The 16,384-nt window shown below is 23.8% G+C and overlaps 2 protein-coding genes across 2 annotated transcripts; one reads left to right on the forward strand and one right to left on the reverse strand.

Moving 5' to 3' along the window:
• Nucleotides 1–2,324: 2,324 nt before the first annotated feature.
• K444DRAFT_641702 (uncharacterized protein) lies at nucleotides 2,325–2,806 on the forward strand (the record flags this gene model as incomplete). Its single annotated transcript, XM_024884654.1, has 2 exons — nucleotides 2,325–2,569; nucleotides 2,623–2,806. 2 exons carry the CDS (start codon nucleotides 2,325–2,327, stop codon nucleotides 2,804–2,806), a joined length of 429 nt encoding a protein of 142 aa, XP_024739204.1.
• A 241-nt stretch (nucleotides 2,807–3,047) lies between these two features.
• On the reverse strand, nucleotides 3,048–3,326 carry K444DRAFT_512972 (uncharacterized protein; the record flags this gene model as incomplete). Its single annotated transcript, XM_024873501.1, has 1 exon — nucleotides 3,048–3,326. A coding segment is annotated over one exon (279 nt), but the record flags the coding sequence as incomplete, so codon positions are not given.
• Between the last annotated feature and the right edge of the window lie 13,058 nt (nucleotides 3,327–16,384).

Raw genomic sequence — 16,384 nt, forward strand, 5'->3', positions numbered from 1 at the left:
AGATATAGTATATAATTAAATATAAAGAACCTTTATTAAAGTCTGGATTCTAATATATCTTTATATAAGGCTTATAATAAACTCCTATATATATAATAATATTCAGAAATATATAGAGTTCTTTTATAAATAGATTTATTTATTCTTATTCTTGCTTTTCCGGTATATATAGTTTTTATATATTTATATATTAATTATTTAGAAAAGCTTATAGGTAAAAAATAGACTAAAGTAATTAAATAGATATAGTTATAAAAGAAGGAAAGCAGGTAAAATTATTCTTATTATTTACTAGGGCTTATATTTAAAAGATTTATATAAAATACTAGTAATATAGATTACTAATAAATTTATATATAAAGGTATATAATTATTATACTACGGGAGCCAAGCGAGCCCCTCCCTGTAGTGCGGGAAGCACCCTTGCTAGCACTGGACAGTTTGCGACAGACGAAGGGATAGCCGAGAGCCGTTTCTGCGGTCCAGGTCGTCTCCTGCCTCTTGGGAAAATGTAAAACGACCCCCCACCCCCGGGTGTGGATTGGGGGCCAGACTAACCTAAAGTAGAAGCGCTCAGACAGGAATAGCAAAACTCTGGCTTTTTCTTTAATTTAATTCAACTTTATAAGGAATTAATATAATTTAATACTTGTTTTATTCCCTTATAGCGCTTATTAAGTACTATTCAAATATAAACTTTTTATAAAATTTGATTTAGTAATAGCTCTTTAAATTATAAAAGTTCAAAATTTCACATTTTATAGCCTAAAAGCAAGCTTAAGAAAGCCTAGAAATTTAGCGAATAAGTACCTAAAACCAGATATAAGAGCCCTATAAACCTATATTTTATAGGGCCTTATAAGGCTTAAAACCCAGAACTTAATTAATTAGTATATAAACTTCCTTAATGTGACGGCGGGATCAATGCAATGGTCGAAGGCTCAAAGTTCAAAGAATCTCATGTATTGGAAAATACTAAGCTATGGAACAAAGTAGGGAGGATGCCTCGACCTTTAGTATTGTTCCGTCCAAGTAATTCTTGGCTTAGCTTCGTTTTGTGCCTGTTTCCGATATCCTGTCCTTGGCAGATCATGCCCTTACGCCAGCCGTCACACTTAAATTAAAATTCTATCTTAAGGAATCTTTTTATTATAAGTTAGGAATTACGTGATTATAATACTGGGATTATACTTATATTAAAAAATATAACTCAAGATTTTTGAAGAGCTTAGGTAGCCAATTACAACTTTATTAATACCCCTATTCCAATCGACACCCCTAATCGACACCCCGGGGGGGGGGCAGTGTCGTTTTTATATTTTCCCCGCCTCTTAAGTAAAACATTTAGTAAAACGCTTCTAAACTAAGTAAATTACTTTATTGCTTATACTATCAGAAATTCTAGGTATAAGAACATCGTTAAGGTGTCGAAAATTCGTGTGTAGTGTAGTAAGGTCAAAGGTGAAGACAATTAAAATATAATTAATAAACCCCTACAAAAGCTCCCTCGTATCCGTTACGCTGCGGCCAGCCTTGGGTTTTGCTTACGATTTTTCTCTCAACTTCAACTTCAAATACCTTTCCACAAACAAATAACTGGTATAAATGCTCTTATACACTTTTAGAAACCTTTTAAAACTACATATAAAGCAAGTTTTGCTTAAATTTTATTAATATTCTAGAGATTAGGAGGAGTTGGAAAAGTAGGACTTTTGATGTTCCTTTAATTTAAGCGAAACCCAAGGCTGGCCGCAGCGTAACGGATATATATACAGGTATGAATCAAAAATAGGTGAAATTTAGTCCTACTAGGGGGCTACGAGCCCAATAGTGTCAATTTGTGTTGAGATTTTCGTGATGTACCTATACTACGGGACTCTCGCCACGCAGGGATGTCGGTTACTGTACCATTCTGGCGAAGGCGATGGGGTTGAGGTGGGTGCGGAGGAGTTGGCACTGGTGACAGAAAGCATAAAGGTGAAGTCCTACCGAGGTCGCATGTGAAATTGTCGTGCGGATATATCAGAACAGCAGACGGAAATATTCGCGGAGGTCGCTGCGCTTTTTACACGTCCAAATGCGGCAGTTGTCAGACAGATGCTGCCTTGCGCTAGGAGCCATTGGCATTATTAATTGCGGTATGAGTCAAGCCATGGCTACTAGCTACATAAACGTACCCAGTTCAATAGCTACCCGTCAAATAACAAATTGATCAAATGAACCCAACGGCGGCAAGTTCTCCTGGCCAAGGAGCAAGTGATTCCACTTTGCCGGAACTCAGCTCTCTCTCTCACAAAACCCAGAGCGAGGAAGAGCCGGAAAACATGGCTGACGAATCCACTCCCATCCGTTCCAGCTGCCACTGTAGCGCAATCACCGTCATAGTCCCACGACTGCCTGACCACATTAACCACTGCCAATGCACCATTTGTCGCCGCTATGGGGCAGCGTGGGGATACTACCACCCAGACGAAGTCAAAATCGAAACAAAGCCGAATGCAGTTACCAAGCAGTATATCTGGGGAGACAGAGACATCTCATTCAACTTCTGCGACACATGCGGATGCGTGTAAGTCAAACAATTCCCGTCCCATTTGATTGGGAGAGACTTACGCAGTGTAGATTGTATTGGTGGCCGCTTCAACCGCCGCCTACTGATGGAGGAGAGTACAAAATGGGCCTTAACACTAGTAATGTGAATCCGGAGGTTTTGAGGTTTGTCGATCGGAAATATGAGTATTCGTGGGTGAAGCAGCCACTGCGGTCGAAGGAGACGGCGCATCAGGATGACCTGGCCGAGTATTGAGCCTGGTCTCGAAGACTCACGCTGTGTAGATGTAGACCGTCTCCAGCTTCTGTTTCCCTGTGTTTGTTAGAGTGCTACCTGAATGATTGATATCCGGGCTTCTACTCATCCTTATCATCCAAGCAGTACTATGCTATAAAACTAGATCTGTCTTGCAGAATGCGGCCATTGATCAAGCGACAACCATCAAAGATGATGCTCCAGAATCCATTGCGACGCAAAACCTCCGCAGAAAATCTGCGAGCGTCGCCGCCAGATCGTGCATCGTTCTCAAGGTGTCAGGATGGTCCTTGCCGAGGATCTGCTGCCGCTTAGCTAGCACAGCTTGCTTCACCGGTAGCGCTTCTTGCAGCTCTCCTCCACGTCCAAGCGTAACAACCAGGTCGTCCATTGATATTACAGTGTCTGGGTGAGTTTCTCCATACCATGCCTTGTGTTTTATTAAGACGAATCTTCGAACCATCATCTCATTCCTGAAGTCCCCACATATATCCAGAAAGTCAGCTAGCTTGCTGAGCAAGTCAAGCACGACGTTATCTTGAACGGAAACAGAATTGAAACAGTCAATAATACGCTGACAAGCATTCACAAAATGCGGAAGGAATCGTCTTCTCATCATGACTGGGAATGTCTCTTTATCTTGGCTTTGTTTTTTGCATAGGCACTCGGTTACCTCAACCGTACATGATCCACTGTCTGTCCTAGCCTCAAGTCCAGCTGGGAGATGTACGTTCTGGTTCTCCCGGTATCAGACACACGTCACATTCATGTATATCAATCCGGCGCCCGCGGTAAGTGCCACGGGGATTTTATTGATTCAGGCAACACATCACAGATGTATGAACCTCCAAATGCTTCCATTTGATAAAACGTGATCCTTTACACTCCTATTTTTTAGTTCCAACCCACTGATGAAATAAAAGGTGTAGGATTAGCTAAGGGCAAACATGTAGTGGTAATGCTGCATCCAAAGACTTTGTACAATTTTATGCAGATCTCAGTAAGGCAGAATTCTTGTCTCGGTATCAGCCGCCGATAGAATTCTGCCTTGCTAGACCTTAGTTGTGGCAATGCTACTCTATGCCTCTCTCCTACTCAACTGATCCTTCTCGCGTTACCATTTTGAGTTTCAACTGCCGGTGCGGTCTTGCCATACCAGGATCTACATGAATCTTCTCAAAGCCTACTGGCTTTTGAACGCCGCTGTATACCTCTCCCCTAATTGCCTGATCCTTCCTTCACGTTTTGAGTATCAACTGCCAATAGCCACTTTAGATATCAACCGCCAATACGATTCTGCCGTCTGTATGAGTCACTGAAAGCCACTAGATCGTTGTCGGTGTATGGATCTCACGACTGCTAGTATAGCTTGCGTCTCAGCTCCCAGCTCCTCACCAAGAGTCGCTCTCCAGAATCCTAGGACTTTCCAGTTCATGCAGTGTGTCAAAGAACTACTCATGCTACTCATACTACTCATGAATATTCATGAGTAGCGTGCGTAGAATATGAGTAGCGTAATGTTCTAAAAATTTGAGTAGAGTAGAGTATATACTCATGAGTAATATAAATAGTTATGAGTAGCCGTCACGTGACAATAATAAATTAAGGTTTATTTAATAATAATTAAATAATAAAGGCATTAATTAAGTAGCCCTCGCAAAGATAAGTTAGGGCTTATATAAAACTAGCTAAATACTAGTTTTCTGTAATAATAAACTAGTTATTCTTTTTAGAATTTTAATTTCTTCTTAACTTTTAACTTATTTACTAAATACTATTACTATATAATTAGGTAAAGAAATAGTATTAGAATAAAGCTAAACGAGAAGCTTATCTAATTAAGCTAATTTATTATATAAGTATTTACTTATATTACTTATATTATTTATAAATAACTTAAATAAAATATAAGTAAAATATAAATAAAACTTATTACTTTATTTTATTTTACTTATTTAATATATTAAGTTTATATACTTTAAAATTCATTATATTAGTTTTATACTTTTTATTAATTATATAAAAATAATCTATAATATTATAACTTTTATAATATTTAAATTAAAAAAAGAAAAATATATTCTTATATTAGTTTTAAATTATTTAGAAAAATTAAGCGAGTTTTAAAAGTATTCTAAGTAATATTTCTTTTTTAATTTACTTATTTCTATAATTAACTAAATTATATAAAACTATATTAAGGAACCTAAATTAATTCTTTATAAACTTTTAATAATATAATAAAGAAATAAAAACAAATATTATTATAAGAAATAGTTATATAGAATAAATATATATAATAATATATAAATAAATATTAGATATTATATATCTAATTTCTTATTTTAGATAAAGCTTATAATTAGAATTATATGAATTACTTGAAATTATATTTCTTAACTAAATAAAAGGCTTTATATATTTAGCTAAATACTAGGAAATATATAAAGAAATATTTCTAGCTTTAAAAAGAAGTATTAATTAGTTTTTTATTAAAATTGATTCTTGAAATTAGTTATATTTATAAGTATTACTTTATAGTTTAATTATTTTAATTATTTTATTATTATTTTATTATTATATATCTTATATCCTAATTAATTTAATCTTTAAAAAGTAATTTATTATAAAGTAATTAAACTATTAATAAATAAAATTACTAATAATTAAAGTATTAACTAAAAGAAATACTTTTATTATTACTAGAATAATTTAGTTAGATATCTAGAAAAGTATCTAATTAGAAAAAAAAATAAAACTTAAATACCTTTAAAACTAACTAATAGAATAATAATAATGATAGAAAAATTAGTAGCGGCTCGTTATTATATTACTAAATTAAAAGCAAAAATATAATAGAAAGAAAATTAAAAAAAGCTAAAAGCTTAGATTTATTATTTTAAAAATATTCGAATATCTAATATAGAACCCGTTATACTTCTAGTAATACTCTTAATTTAAAAGGCTTCAAAAACCCAAGAATTACTAATTTATAGAAAGAAGAATATTAAAGAAGCCTAGGACTTTTTTTATTAGATAAAACTAAAATAATAGAATTATTTAGGCTATAAATATAATAAAAATAATATATTATATTTCTTGTTTTAAGAATATAGCCAGAAATATCTGGAAATATAAAAAGTAATTAGTAAGTATTAATATTATAAATTAGGAAATCTTTATTAAGTTTATAATAAATTTTATTTTAGATCTAGAAAACTATAATAATAATATTTTACTAAATTTAAGAATATTAAATAGTAGCTAAATTAGAATATTTAAAGCTTTATATTTTATTTAAATAGCTTATTAAATAATTTAAAATATATAAGTATATTATAAGAATAAAATAATTTATTTAATAGCTTAAAATAAAAGATTCGAAATAAGATTAATTATTAAAGAAATATTTTATAAGAAGAAGAAAAGCTTATTTCTATAACTATAAGAATTTAAAATAACTTAAATTTATTTATTTAATAAAAATATAATAATAAGCTAATAGAATAATAAAAGAAAAGAAATAGAAAAAAGGTAAAAGAAAATAATAAAGGAAAACAGAAAAGAAATATATTTCTATTATAAGATTTATAAAACCAGAATAATAAAGATATAATAATAGAATCTAATATAATACCTATATTAGAATTTATAAAATCGAATATAATTTGTTTTATTTATTATAAAAATAATTATTATACTATTACTTACCTAAATCGGAAAAAATCGACTTATTATAACTTTAATAAGTTTAGCTATAAAATATATAAGTATTTAGAACTATAAAATCCAAGAAATAAATATATTCTATAATAATTATATTTATTTATATTATAGAAAATAAAATTCTTAAAACGAGAATAGTAATTAAAATTATTATTATTATAAAACCGGGTTTCTGGGCTTAAAAAGCAGATAGAATAGTTCTTAATCCGAGAATTCTAAACTAAGGAAAGAAGCTTATAAATATAAGATCTTTAGTATTCTAAATACTAGCCAGCCACATGTATTATTGCGGTCACGTGACGCTAAATTTACTAGTAAAGCAATAGAGTATAATATTACTTCTTTCTTTAGAAAAGCTTATTCCGAGTATTAAAAATAAGCTCTTTATAGCTTTTACAAATTATATAATTTTATATATTCTTTATATATCTTATTTCTGATATCTCCTATTTATATATTTTATTAGTTCCTAATATACTAATTTCTTTAAATCTAAACCTGAATTAGAATTAGAACTATAAAGTCTAATTAAGATATTAGAATTATTAATTATATAGATTCTAACTTTTTTATTATTTTTATTTATTATAAATTTTAGTTTTAATAAAGATATCTTTTTCTTATATAATTAAATATTATAGTCTTTTATCTAGTATTTATTACTTTTATAATATATATATTTATTTTGCTTTTAAAATAGCTAGCATTTTATTAAGTTTATAAATTATATTTAATTATTTATATAAAAGAGAAGAAAAGAATTATAAAGGCTTAGTAATTATACTAATAGTATTAATAGTTAATATATTTATAATATTATCTTTATTTAAATAATAAAACTTCTTTCTAGAATTATAATATTTATATATATTTATATATATTAGAATATTTAACTAGTTATTATATTATTTTAATAAATTTAATACAGGTTTAAAAAAGGTTTAATTACTATATTAGCTTATTCTTAATTATAGTATTTAAGTTCTTAATAAAAAGCTATAATTTTATTAATATTATTTTAGTCTTATCTATATCTTATATAGAATTTATTTAAAGAAATATAGTTTGTTTTCTATTTCCTATACTTTATTCGAATTTAATTAAAAATTAAAATATAGAACTAGATTTAATTATTTTCTATTTAAAAGAGCTAAAAAAGAACTCTAACTTAAATATAAGATTCAAGATTTAGATAAATATAATAGAACTAAATAGTAGTATTATTAATAGCCTTATTATTAATTTATAGCTTGGCCTTAATTAAAGAAAGCTAAATATTAAACTTATAAATCTAGCTATTAAATTTTTCGGAATATAGGAAAAAGAATTTCGGCTTTATATTTATAAAAGAATAAGCTTATAAAAAAAAGAGGCTATTTCTCTATTACTAAATAACTTTAGCTTAATATTAAACCTCTATTTATAGCTCGGTAATAATATTTATAATCTATATTAGTATTTCAGAAAAAAGAAAAGAGAGAATTATAAAACTTGAAATAAAAGAAAGCTTAATAAGTTTTTAATTTCTCTAGTAAATATATAGTTTTATAATTATATATATTAATAGTACTATAAAAATTATATTTATATATAAGATATATATAAGAATAGTTTTATTTTCTTTATAGAAATAAAAATAAGTTTAGAATAATATTATAAAACCGGGTTTCTAAATTAAGAAAGCAAAAAAAAAATCTTTTAATTCAAGAATTCTAAACTAAGAAAAAAACCTTATAAATATAGGAGCTTTAGTATTCTAAATACTAGCTAGCTATATATATTATTATAGTTATATAATACTAAGTTTATTAATAAAGTAATAGAATATAATAATTATTAAAATAAAGAAATATAAATATAGAATTAAAATATTAATTAATTCGAATATAAAAACTAATTATATAAAAAGAAAGCTAATTTTAAATATAAGAATTCTATTAATATTAAAAGTAATTCTCTTAATTTTATTAAAAAAAACCAGGATTTATTTATATAGAAATTATATTCTTAAAATAATTACTAAAAATATATTAGAGAATTGAAAGAAAACTAATATATATTTTATATTATATAATTTGAATTTGAATTATATTAATATAATATTTGAATTCCTATAATTTTATTAGATTAATTTTTTAATTTCTTTTAAGAAAGTAATATAAAAATATTAGATTTAATTATAAAAGATTAAAGATCTAAATATTAGAAAATTTATTAAAATAATAAAATATAAAATATATATATTTCTATTAATTATTTATTCTATAATAAATAACTTAAAAATTACTATTATTCTTATAAATAAAATAGTTATATTTCTTAAGAAATATTAGAACTTTTTTCGAATATTTTTTATAAAGGCTATAAATATATTATTTAACTATTATATAATAAAGTATTATATAAATCTAGATTTAGAATTCTAATTATTATATAATTCTATATATATTTTATTAAAAAGAAAATTTGAAGTTCTTTAGAAATATTTTAATACTAGCTTAAAAAAGAAATAAATTTATTATTTTATTAGCCTAACTAATATTTTAATTATATTTATTCTAAAGAAAAAATGCAATTTATATTTATATATTAATTATTAGAATCTAAATAGAATTATTATTAAGAATCGAATACTATTATTATTTATTAATAAAATAATAAATAAACTTTATAAAATAAAAGTATATATAAAACTAGATTTAAAGAATATTTATTATTAATTACAAATTCGGAAAAGTAATAAATAAAAAATACTATTTCAAATATATTATATTATATTCTTTAGACTTTTTAATATTCCGATAATATTTTAATTTATTTCGAAAATTTAGAATAATATATAATAATAGTTTAATATATATTCGAATAATTATAATAATATTAGCTTTTTATAAATTTAATAAAATACGAGTTTAATATAAAAAAAGTTTCTGGAATTTATAATAAGTTTAAATAATATAGAAATAGAAGCTAGCCGGGTTATAGTTATTAGAAAATAGCTAGTCCCGAAAAATAATATCCGGGAAATCTAAATATTTCTGGATTTTATTAACTTTTATTAAAGGTTTATTTATAAATATTTTAGAATAATAAATAAGTTAATTAATTTATTAAAGATTAATAGAAAACTATAATATTATTTTAGCTAAATAAATAAGATAAATAAGGTTTTTGGAAAACTAAAAGTTATATTTATAATAATACTAATTCTTTATTATTTTAATCTAATTTTAAAAATTTATATAAAAACAAATATTTTATAATTTATAATTATAAATATAATTTTCTAGCCTTTTAATAAAAGAATAAAAATCTAATAATACCCTATTATATTTTATTATTATTATTATTAAAACAGATTATAATAATTTGAAATATTTTATAATTAAAAGAAAACTAAATAGTTAATAAATGAAATAAATAAAGAAATTAGTTATTTTTAATTTTATTTTAAAATATTATTCGAAATATAATAATTTTATTAATAAACTATTAAAAAAACTTGATTTTATAATAGATATAAATAAAGATATTTTATTATTTATATTTTATAATAAACTATAAAATATAAAATAGAAAGCCCTATAAATAGTAATAATAAAATATTATACTATTTCTATAATATTATAATATAAGACTTAAAAAAGAAAAAAGAAAAACTTTTTAATTAGTAAAATATTAAGGAATTCTAAAAAGAAAATCCGTTTTAATAATAGAATAATATTAAAAATACTATTATTTAAGTCTATTATTAGTATAACTAGTTATAAATAATATATATTACGAATTCTAGTTATATAAATAACTAGATCTAAAATAGTATATAAGAAAAATAAAGAAAAATTACTCAAATTACTATTATAATACTAAAGGCTTAATTTATTAATATAATATTAATAATATAAATAGTTTTTAAAAAAATTCTTTATTAGAACTATTAAAACTTAGAAATATAATATATTTAAATTATTAAAATATTAGAATACTATTTATATACTAAATAAACTAGCTTTTAAAAAAAATTATTATAAGCTAATTATAATAATTCTATAAATAGATATTCTAATATTAGTAAAATACTAGAAATTTACTAGAAGAAATACTTCTAATAAAATTTTAAAAAAAATATAAGAAACTATATTAGAATTTGTTTTATATATTAATAGACTAAAATAATAAAGATATTTATTATATAATATATTTAGTTTATTTTTTATTTCTTTTAAGCTATAATAAGAATTTATTATAAATTTTATAATAAAATATATAAAAATAATATAATATATTTCGATTATTAAAGAGATTTTAGTTCTTAAACTAGTAAAGCTATATATATATTATATTATTAAAGACTTTAATATATTTATAAATATAATTCTTAATAAAGAATCTGTTTTTATAAATAAATTCTAGTTAAGTTTAATAATAACTAAATATAATATTTTATTTATAAATTAATAAATAAATAAAAAATCTAAACCAAATTTTAAAATAGTATATAAAATATTATACTAGCTATTAATAAAATAATTAGATAATAAAGCTTACTTTTATAGAATTCATATATAATAATTCTATATATTTAATAATAAAAATATTTTTATTTTATATATTATATAAATTATATTTTAGTATTAAACTATATATTAAGAATAATATTTCAGAAAAAGAAATATTAATAATATAAGAAAAAATATAAAGAATTTAAATAAAATAAATAATATTAAAAAAGTAATAATAAAAAATATATTAATATAAAGTTTAGAATATATAATAAAGTTAATAAATAAATATTTCGGTTTTTTTAAAATTATAAATATTATAGAATTATATAAATAAATATATTACTTGAAATTATTATTATTATATTAGATCTATAATATTTTCTATATTTCTTTTTTAAAGCTATAATATTTATAGACTAGTATTATAGTAAAACTAGAACTAGTTAAAATTAAAAATAAAAAATAAAAGAAATATTTTTTTATTAAAAAAGTTATTTATTAATAAATAATATATGGGAATTAATAAATAATCTAGAAAATATAATTTAAGAATTATAAGAATATTTAAAAAAAATTATAATATTATTACCTAAATAAAAGTATAAAAAATAAATATTTTTATTAGGAAATTATTAAAAACTTTAAAAACTTTAATTTCTATATCTTATAACTAGTTTCTATTATTCTTATTATTATTAGAATTCTTTTAAATAAATAATAAAATAGCCTAAAAACTATTAATTATTAATTATTAATAAAAATTAAAAATTAATTTATTAGTAATATATAATACTATTTATATAAGATTAGTAAAATTATTATTATTTAGAAATAGGAAATATAATATTATAATATTAATATATAATTCCTAAATCTACTAAATCTAATAGAATCTAGTTTATTAATCGAGTTATTTATAAAATACGAGATTATATAACTATATCCCGTATCTTATATTTTATTACTTATATCTCGTATCCTATATCCTATAACTATATATATGATTTTTAAAAGAATAGCTATACTAATACTAGAAACTCTCTAAAAATACCCAAAATAATATCTTTTTCTAATTATATATAAATTCCCTAATCTAGTCTAATATTAGATTTTCCCAAATATTTTATATATCTATATTACTTCTAAGGTTTTAGTTATATATTAAAGGCTATAGCCTTTTATATATAATTTTCTCTCTTATAATATTCTCCTATTTTATATATTTATTTCCTGTTCTATTTATATTTAATCTATTTCTCTATATCTAATTATATAGTATTTATATTAATTAAGTATTTGAAAATATTTATTAGCTTTAATTTCGTTATAAAATTAATAGGATTTAATTCTTTCTTGATTTATTTGACTTCTATAATCTCTTATTATTTATATATAGTATAAGAAATAAATAGATTAGATTAGATTAATAGCTATTAATCTAATCTATTTATGAAAAATACCTATTAATTATATTCTATTTACGTATTAATTAGATTAATTATAAATATTCATAAATAATTTAATTAATACGCACGTGACACATGCACGTGATTAGCTAACCTAATTAGGTAGCGCTCCGGGCACTCCCGCCCTAGTACTACCTTACTACCTAATTAGAAAATAGTAATACTTAGTAAGCAAGCCGAACCCTAATAATCAGGCTTAGTAATAATACCTGAGGTATTAATACCGTATTAATACCACCCGGTATTAGTTAGTATTACAGGAATTAATACTGGATTAATTAGTATTAATACTAAGCAAGCTCTCACTGCCTTTCTACCCCGCCATGCCTCACTTCCCTCCTCATATAACGATTTTCTCTAAAGTATATCCTCAAAATGTCTTCTTTACTTGAACTAGACGAGTTCCTTATACTATTACTTATAATAGAGTCAGTTATATCTAATTCAGCCTATAGCAAGAAGTAACTCCCTACTTGGGCCCACTACTAGTAATCCTATTAAGATGAGATTTAGTTCTTTCTTTATTATCTTTACTATATACAAGGTGAAATTCCGCCGCTATATAGTAATATAAGCTCAGGAAATATAGCAAAACATATTAAGAAGTACTACCCTAAGATTATAATAGAAAAGGCTCTAAGTAAAACTCAAGAAATAGTAAAGAAGTAACTTAAATAGCTATATTATTACGAGTCGCTTAGACTAATAAATATATATATAGGAAAATAGCTTTACCATATGAGTAATTAGACTAAAAGATATAATAATAAGGTTAGAAGCCTTATTAGCTATTTTACTATATGAGAGCATAGTATGTATTATATAACTAGCTATATACGTAATATATACTATAACATATATTACTAAGCTAAGATTACTAATAAGGCTAAGGAATTCGATTTAGAGATTCTTGAGGCTTCTCTTAATATAATAGTTCTTATAGAAGCTCTAATTTCTCTAATTATTATATGAAATCTCTTATATACTATAGTTAAATAGCCAGAGTTTCATATCTTTTACTAAATACTAAATCAGGTATATAAGAGTAAGATTACTACCTCTTACTCTAGAGTTTCTAACAAGATTAAGGAGGCTTAGGCAAGATATAAGAATATTATATAAAAGGCTATCTAATTAGTACTTTTATAAATATATATTTCTCTTAATATCTGGATCTCTCTAAACTAATACCTTTTTTAGTAATCTATATTTACTTTATTTCATATAACTCAAAGAAATAAAAGGCTTTTCTTATTCTCAAGTAAGTAGGTAGCTATTTCGAGGAAAACTAATTTATAATTCTTTTTCTAGTTCTTTAGAACTATAGTATTATATAAAAGCTTGGGGCTATTATAGCTAATAATACCTCTTCTAATAATACTCTTTGCCGGGCTATTTAATTTTACTAGAAGTAAGAATTTAGCTTGAAATAGAATATAGTATAAATATAAATTTGCTATATTAGCCATATTATTAATTTAATAGTATAAGCCTTCTTATTTATAAGTATAATAAAATTAGAAGCCCTTAAGTTATATAATAATTAAAAAAAGCAAGAAAAATATATAAATAAGAAAGTAATAAAAGCTAAGTTTAGGCTCTTGGAATTACTTAGTAAAGAATATAATATCGTGGTTTATATTTATAAATTTACTAGTAAAATAGTATAATTTATTAAGCTTATAGGAAGGCTAGTTCCTATAGATAATTATATAAAGTAAAATAGCTAATATAAGATATTTAATATTCTCTTACTCTTAAGGCCCTATATTAAGGCCTATTACTAGGCTTATAAAAAGAAGCTTAAGAATAATATCTTGAGCTTTAAGAAATAGAAAAGGCTTTATATAATTCGAGACTTTCTTTACCTCTTTATATAAGCTATTCTCTTTATTAAGGGAGATTTTATATCTATTAATTATATATTCTTTATAATAAATATATTAATTAAATATATTTAAACCGAGATTATAAGTTATACTTCTTCTTTTCTCTTCTTTTCTCTCTTTCTTTACCTTACTAATATATAATATAATAGGCCAAATATAAAAAGAAAAGAGATTAAAAAAGCCAGGACTTCCTTAGCTAGCTTAATATAATATATACTATTCTTAATAAGTACTATACTAAGACTAATCTCTCTTCTATTTATACTATTACTTTAATCTTAAATTCTAGTAATTATAAGAGATATATTAAAGTTTACTAGCCAAAGAAGTAAGTAAAGCCGATTTTAGTAAGTATAAAGGTACTCTGGGAGAAGTATAAAGAAAAGGTAGCTATATTCTTACTTTCTTATATATTTTTCTCATATAGTAATTCCTCTGAAGATATACTAGAAATAGATCTCTTTAATAAGATTACCTTATCTCTTTATATAATTATTAGGCTAGTAAGTAAGGACAAGTATAAGAACTATAACTTATAAGACTTATATAATTCTAAAAAAAGAAAAGCTCTTATATAGTAGTATTAAGATATATAGAGATAATACTAGCCTAGGCTCTTACTTATAGCTATTAATATTCTCTTAATTCTACTAATAAGTAATAAGCTAGAGAGAGTCTTTTTAAAAAGTTATTATATAATAGCCTGAAATAGAATATAAATAGAAATAGAGACTATTAAAATAAAAAAGTACTTAAAGTACTAGAAAAGAAATAGAATTCTAGATATCTTCTTTAAGACTAGCTAGTTTAAAGAGAGAACTAATGAGAATTATATATTTTAAGGCTCTTATATAATTTTAGATTCTTTTAGAAATTTCCTAAATTTCTAAATTTTCCTAAATTTTTCCTTAGGCTAATTTTAATTATTTAAAAAAGAACTCTTTATCTTTACTTTCTGCCTTTTTCCTTTATTAATATTAATACTAATAACCTAATCTCTTATATAATATTAATACCTTATATAATATTAATACCTTATATAATATTAATACCTTATATAATATTAATACCTTATATAATATTAATACCTTATATAATATTAATACCTTATATAATATTAATACCTTATTATAATATTAATACCTTATATAATATTAATACCTTATATAATTATTAATACCTTATATAATATTAATACCTTATATAATATTAATACCTTATATAATATTAATACCTTATATAATATTAATACCTTATATAATATTAAATAATCCTGTTTCTAGTAGTAATTCCCTTGCCTTATCTACTTCTGGCCCTCTTATACTTACTAATCCAAACTAGTAGTAAGTCTCTTAAGCTTAGCTACTCGTATAACTATTAACCTCTAGACTTATTCCTTTTATTAATCTTATAGGTAATGCCTTTACTCTTGGTATAGGCCAAGCTTTTCCTTAAGGCTAGTAAATAATAGTAATTGCGGGCCAGTAGCTAGTTGGATTTATAAGTAATTCTTCTCGTATAAGAGGGCTTAAGCTAACTAGATTCAAGTATTATAATAACCTCTAGAACCAAGCTCTTGCTCTTCCTAGCCAAAACGTCTTTATTAACCCTAATTATATTATAATTAGTTAAGTTATAACTCAGTACCAGTCATATATTAATGCGATTCTCATTTAGTATAAAGGAGCTAATATAATAGCTACTTCTTGCCATTCTTATACTTATACGGGCCTTAATAATACTATTTTCCCTAAGTACCGCCGGATTATAGGTTAATGAAATAACTACTATAGTAATTACAAGTAGCCGGACTATACTACTACTTATATATAGGGAAAGAATACTGAGAATAAAAGTAATAATAGAAATATTAGTACTAGAGGATATAGAGGACATAGAAAATATAGAGAATATAGAGGAGAATATAGAAAAGCTAGTAGTAATAGTTATGGAAAGGGAGAACGCCTTACTTAATATAATATTATAAGAAAG

Source organism: Hyaloscypha bicolor, assembly GCF_002865645.1.
Source record: "Hyaloscypha bicolor E unplaced genomic scaffold K444scaffold_53, whole genome shotgun sequence".
NCBI lineage: Eukaryota > Fungi > Ascomycota > Leotiomycetes > Helotiales > Hyaloscyphaceae > Hyaloscypha > Hyaloscypha bicolor.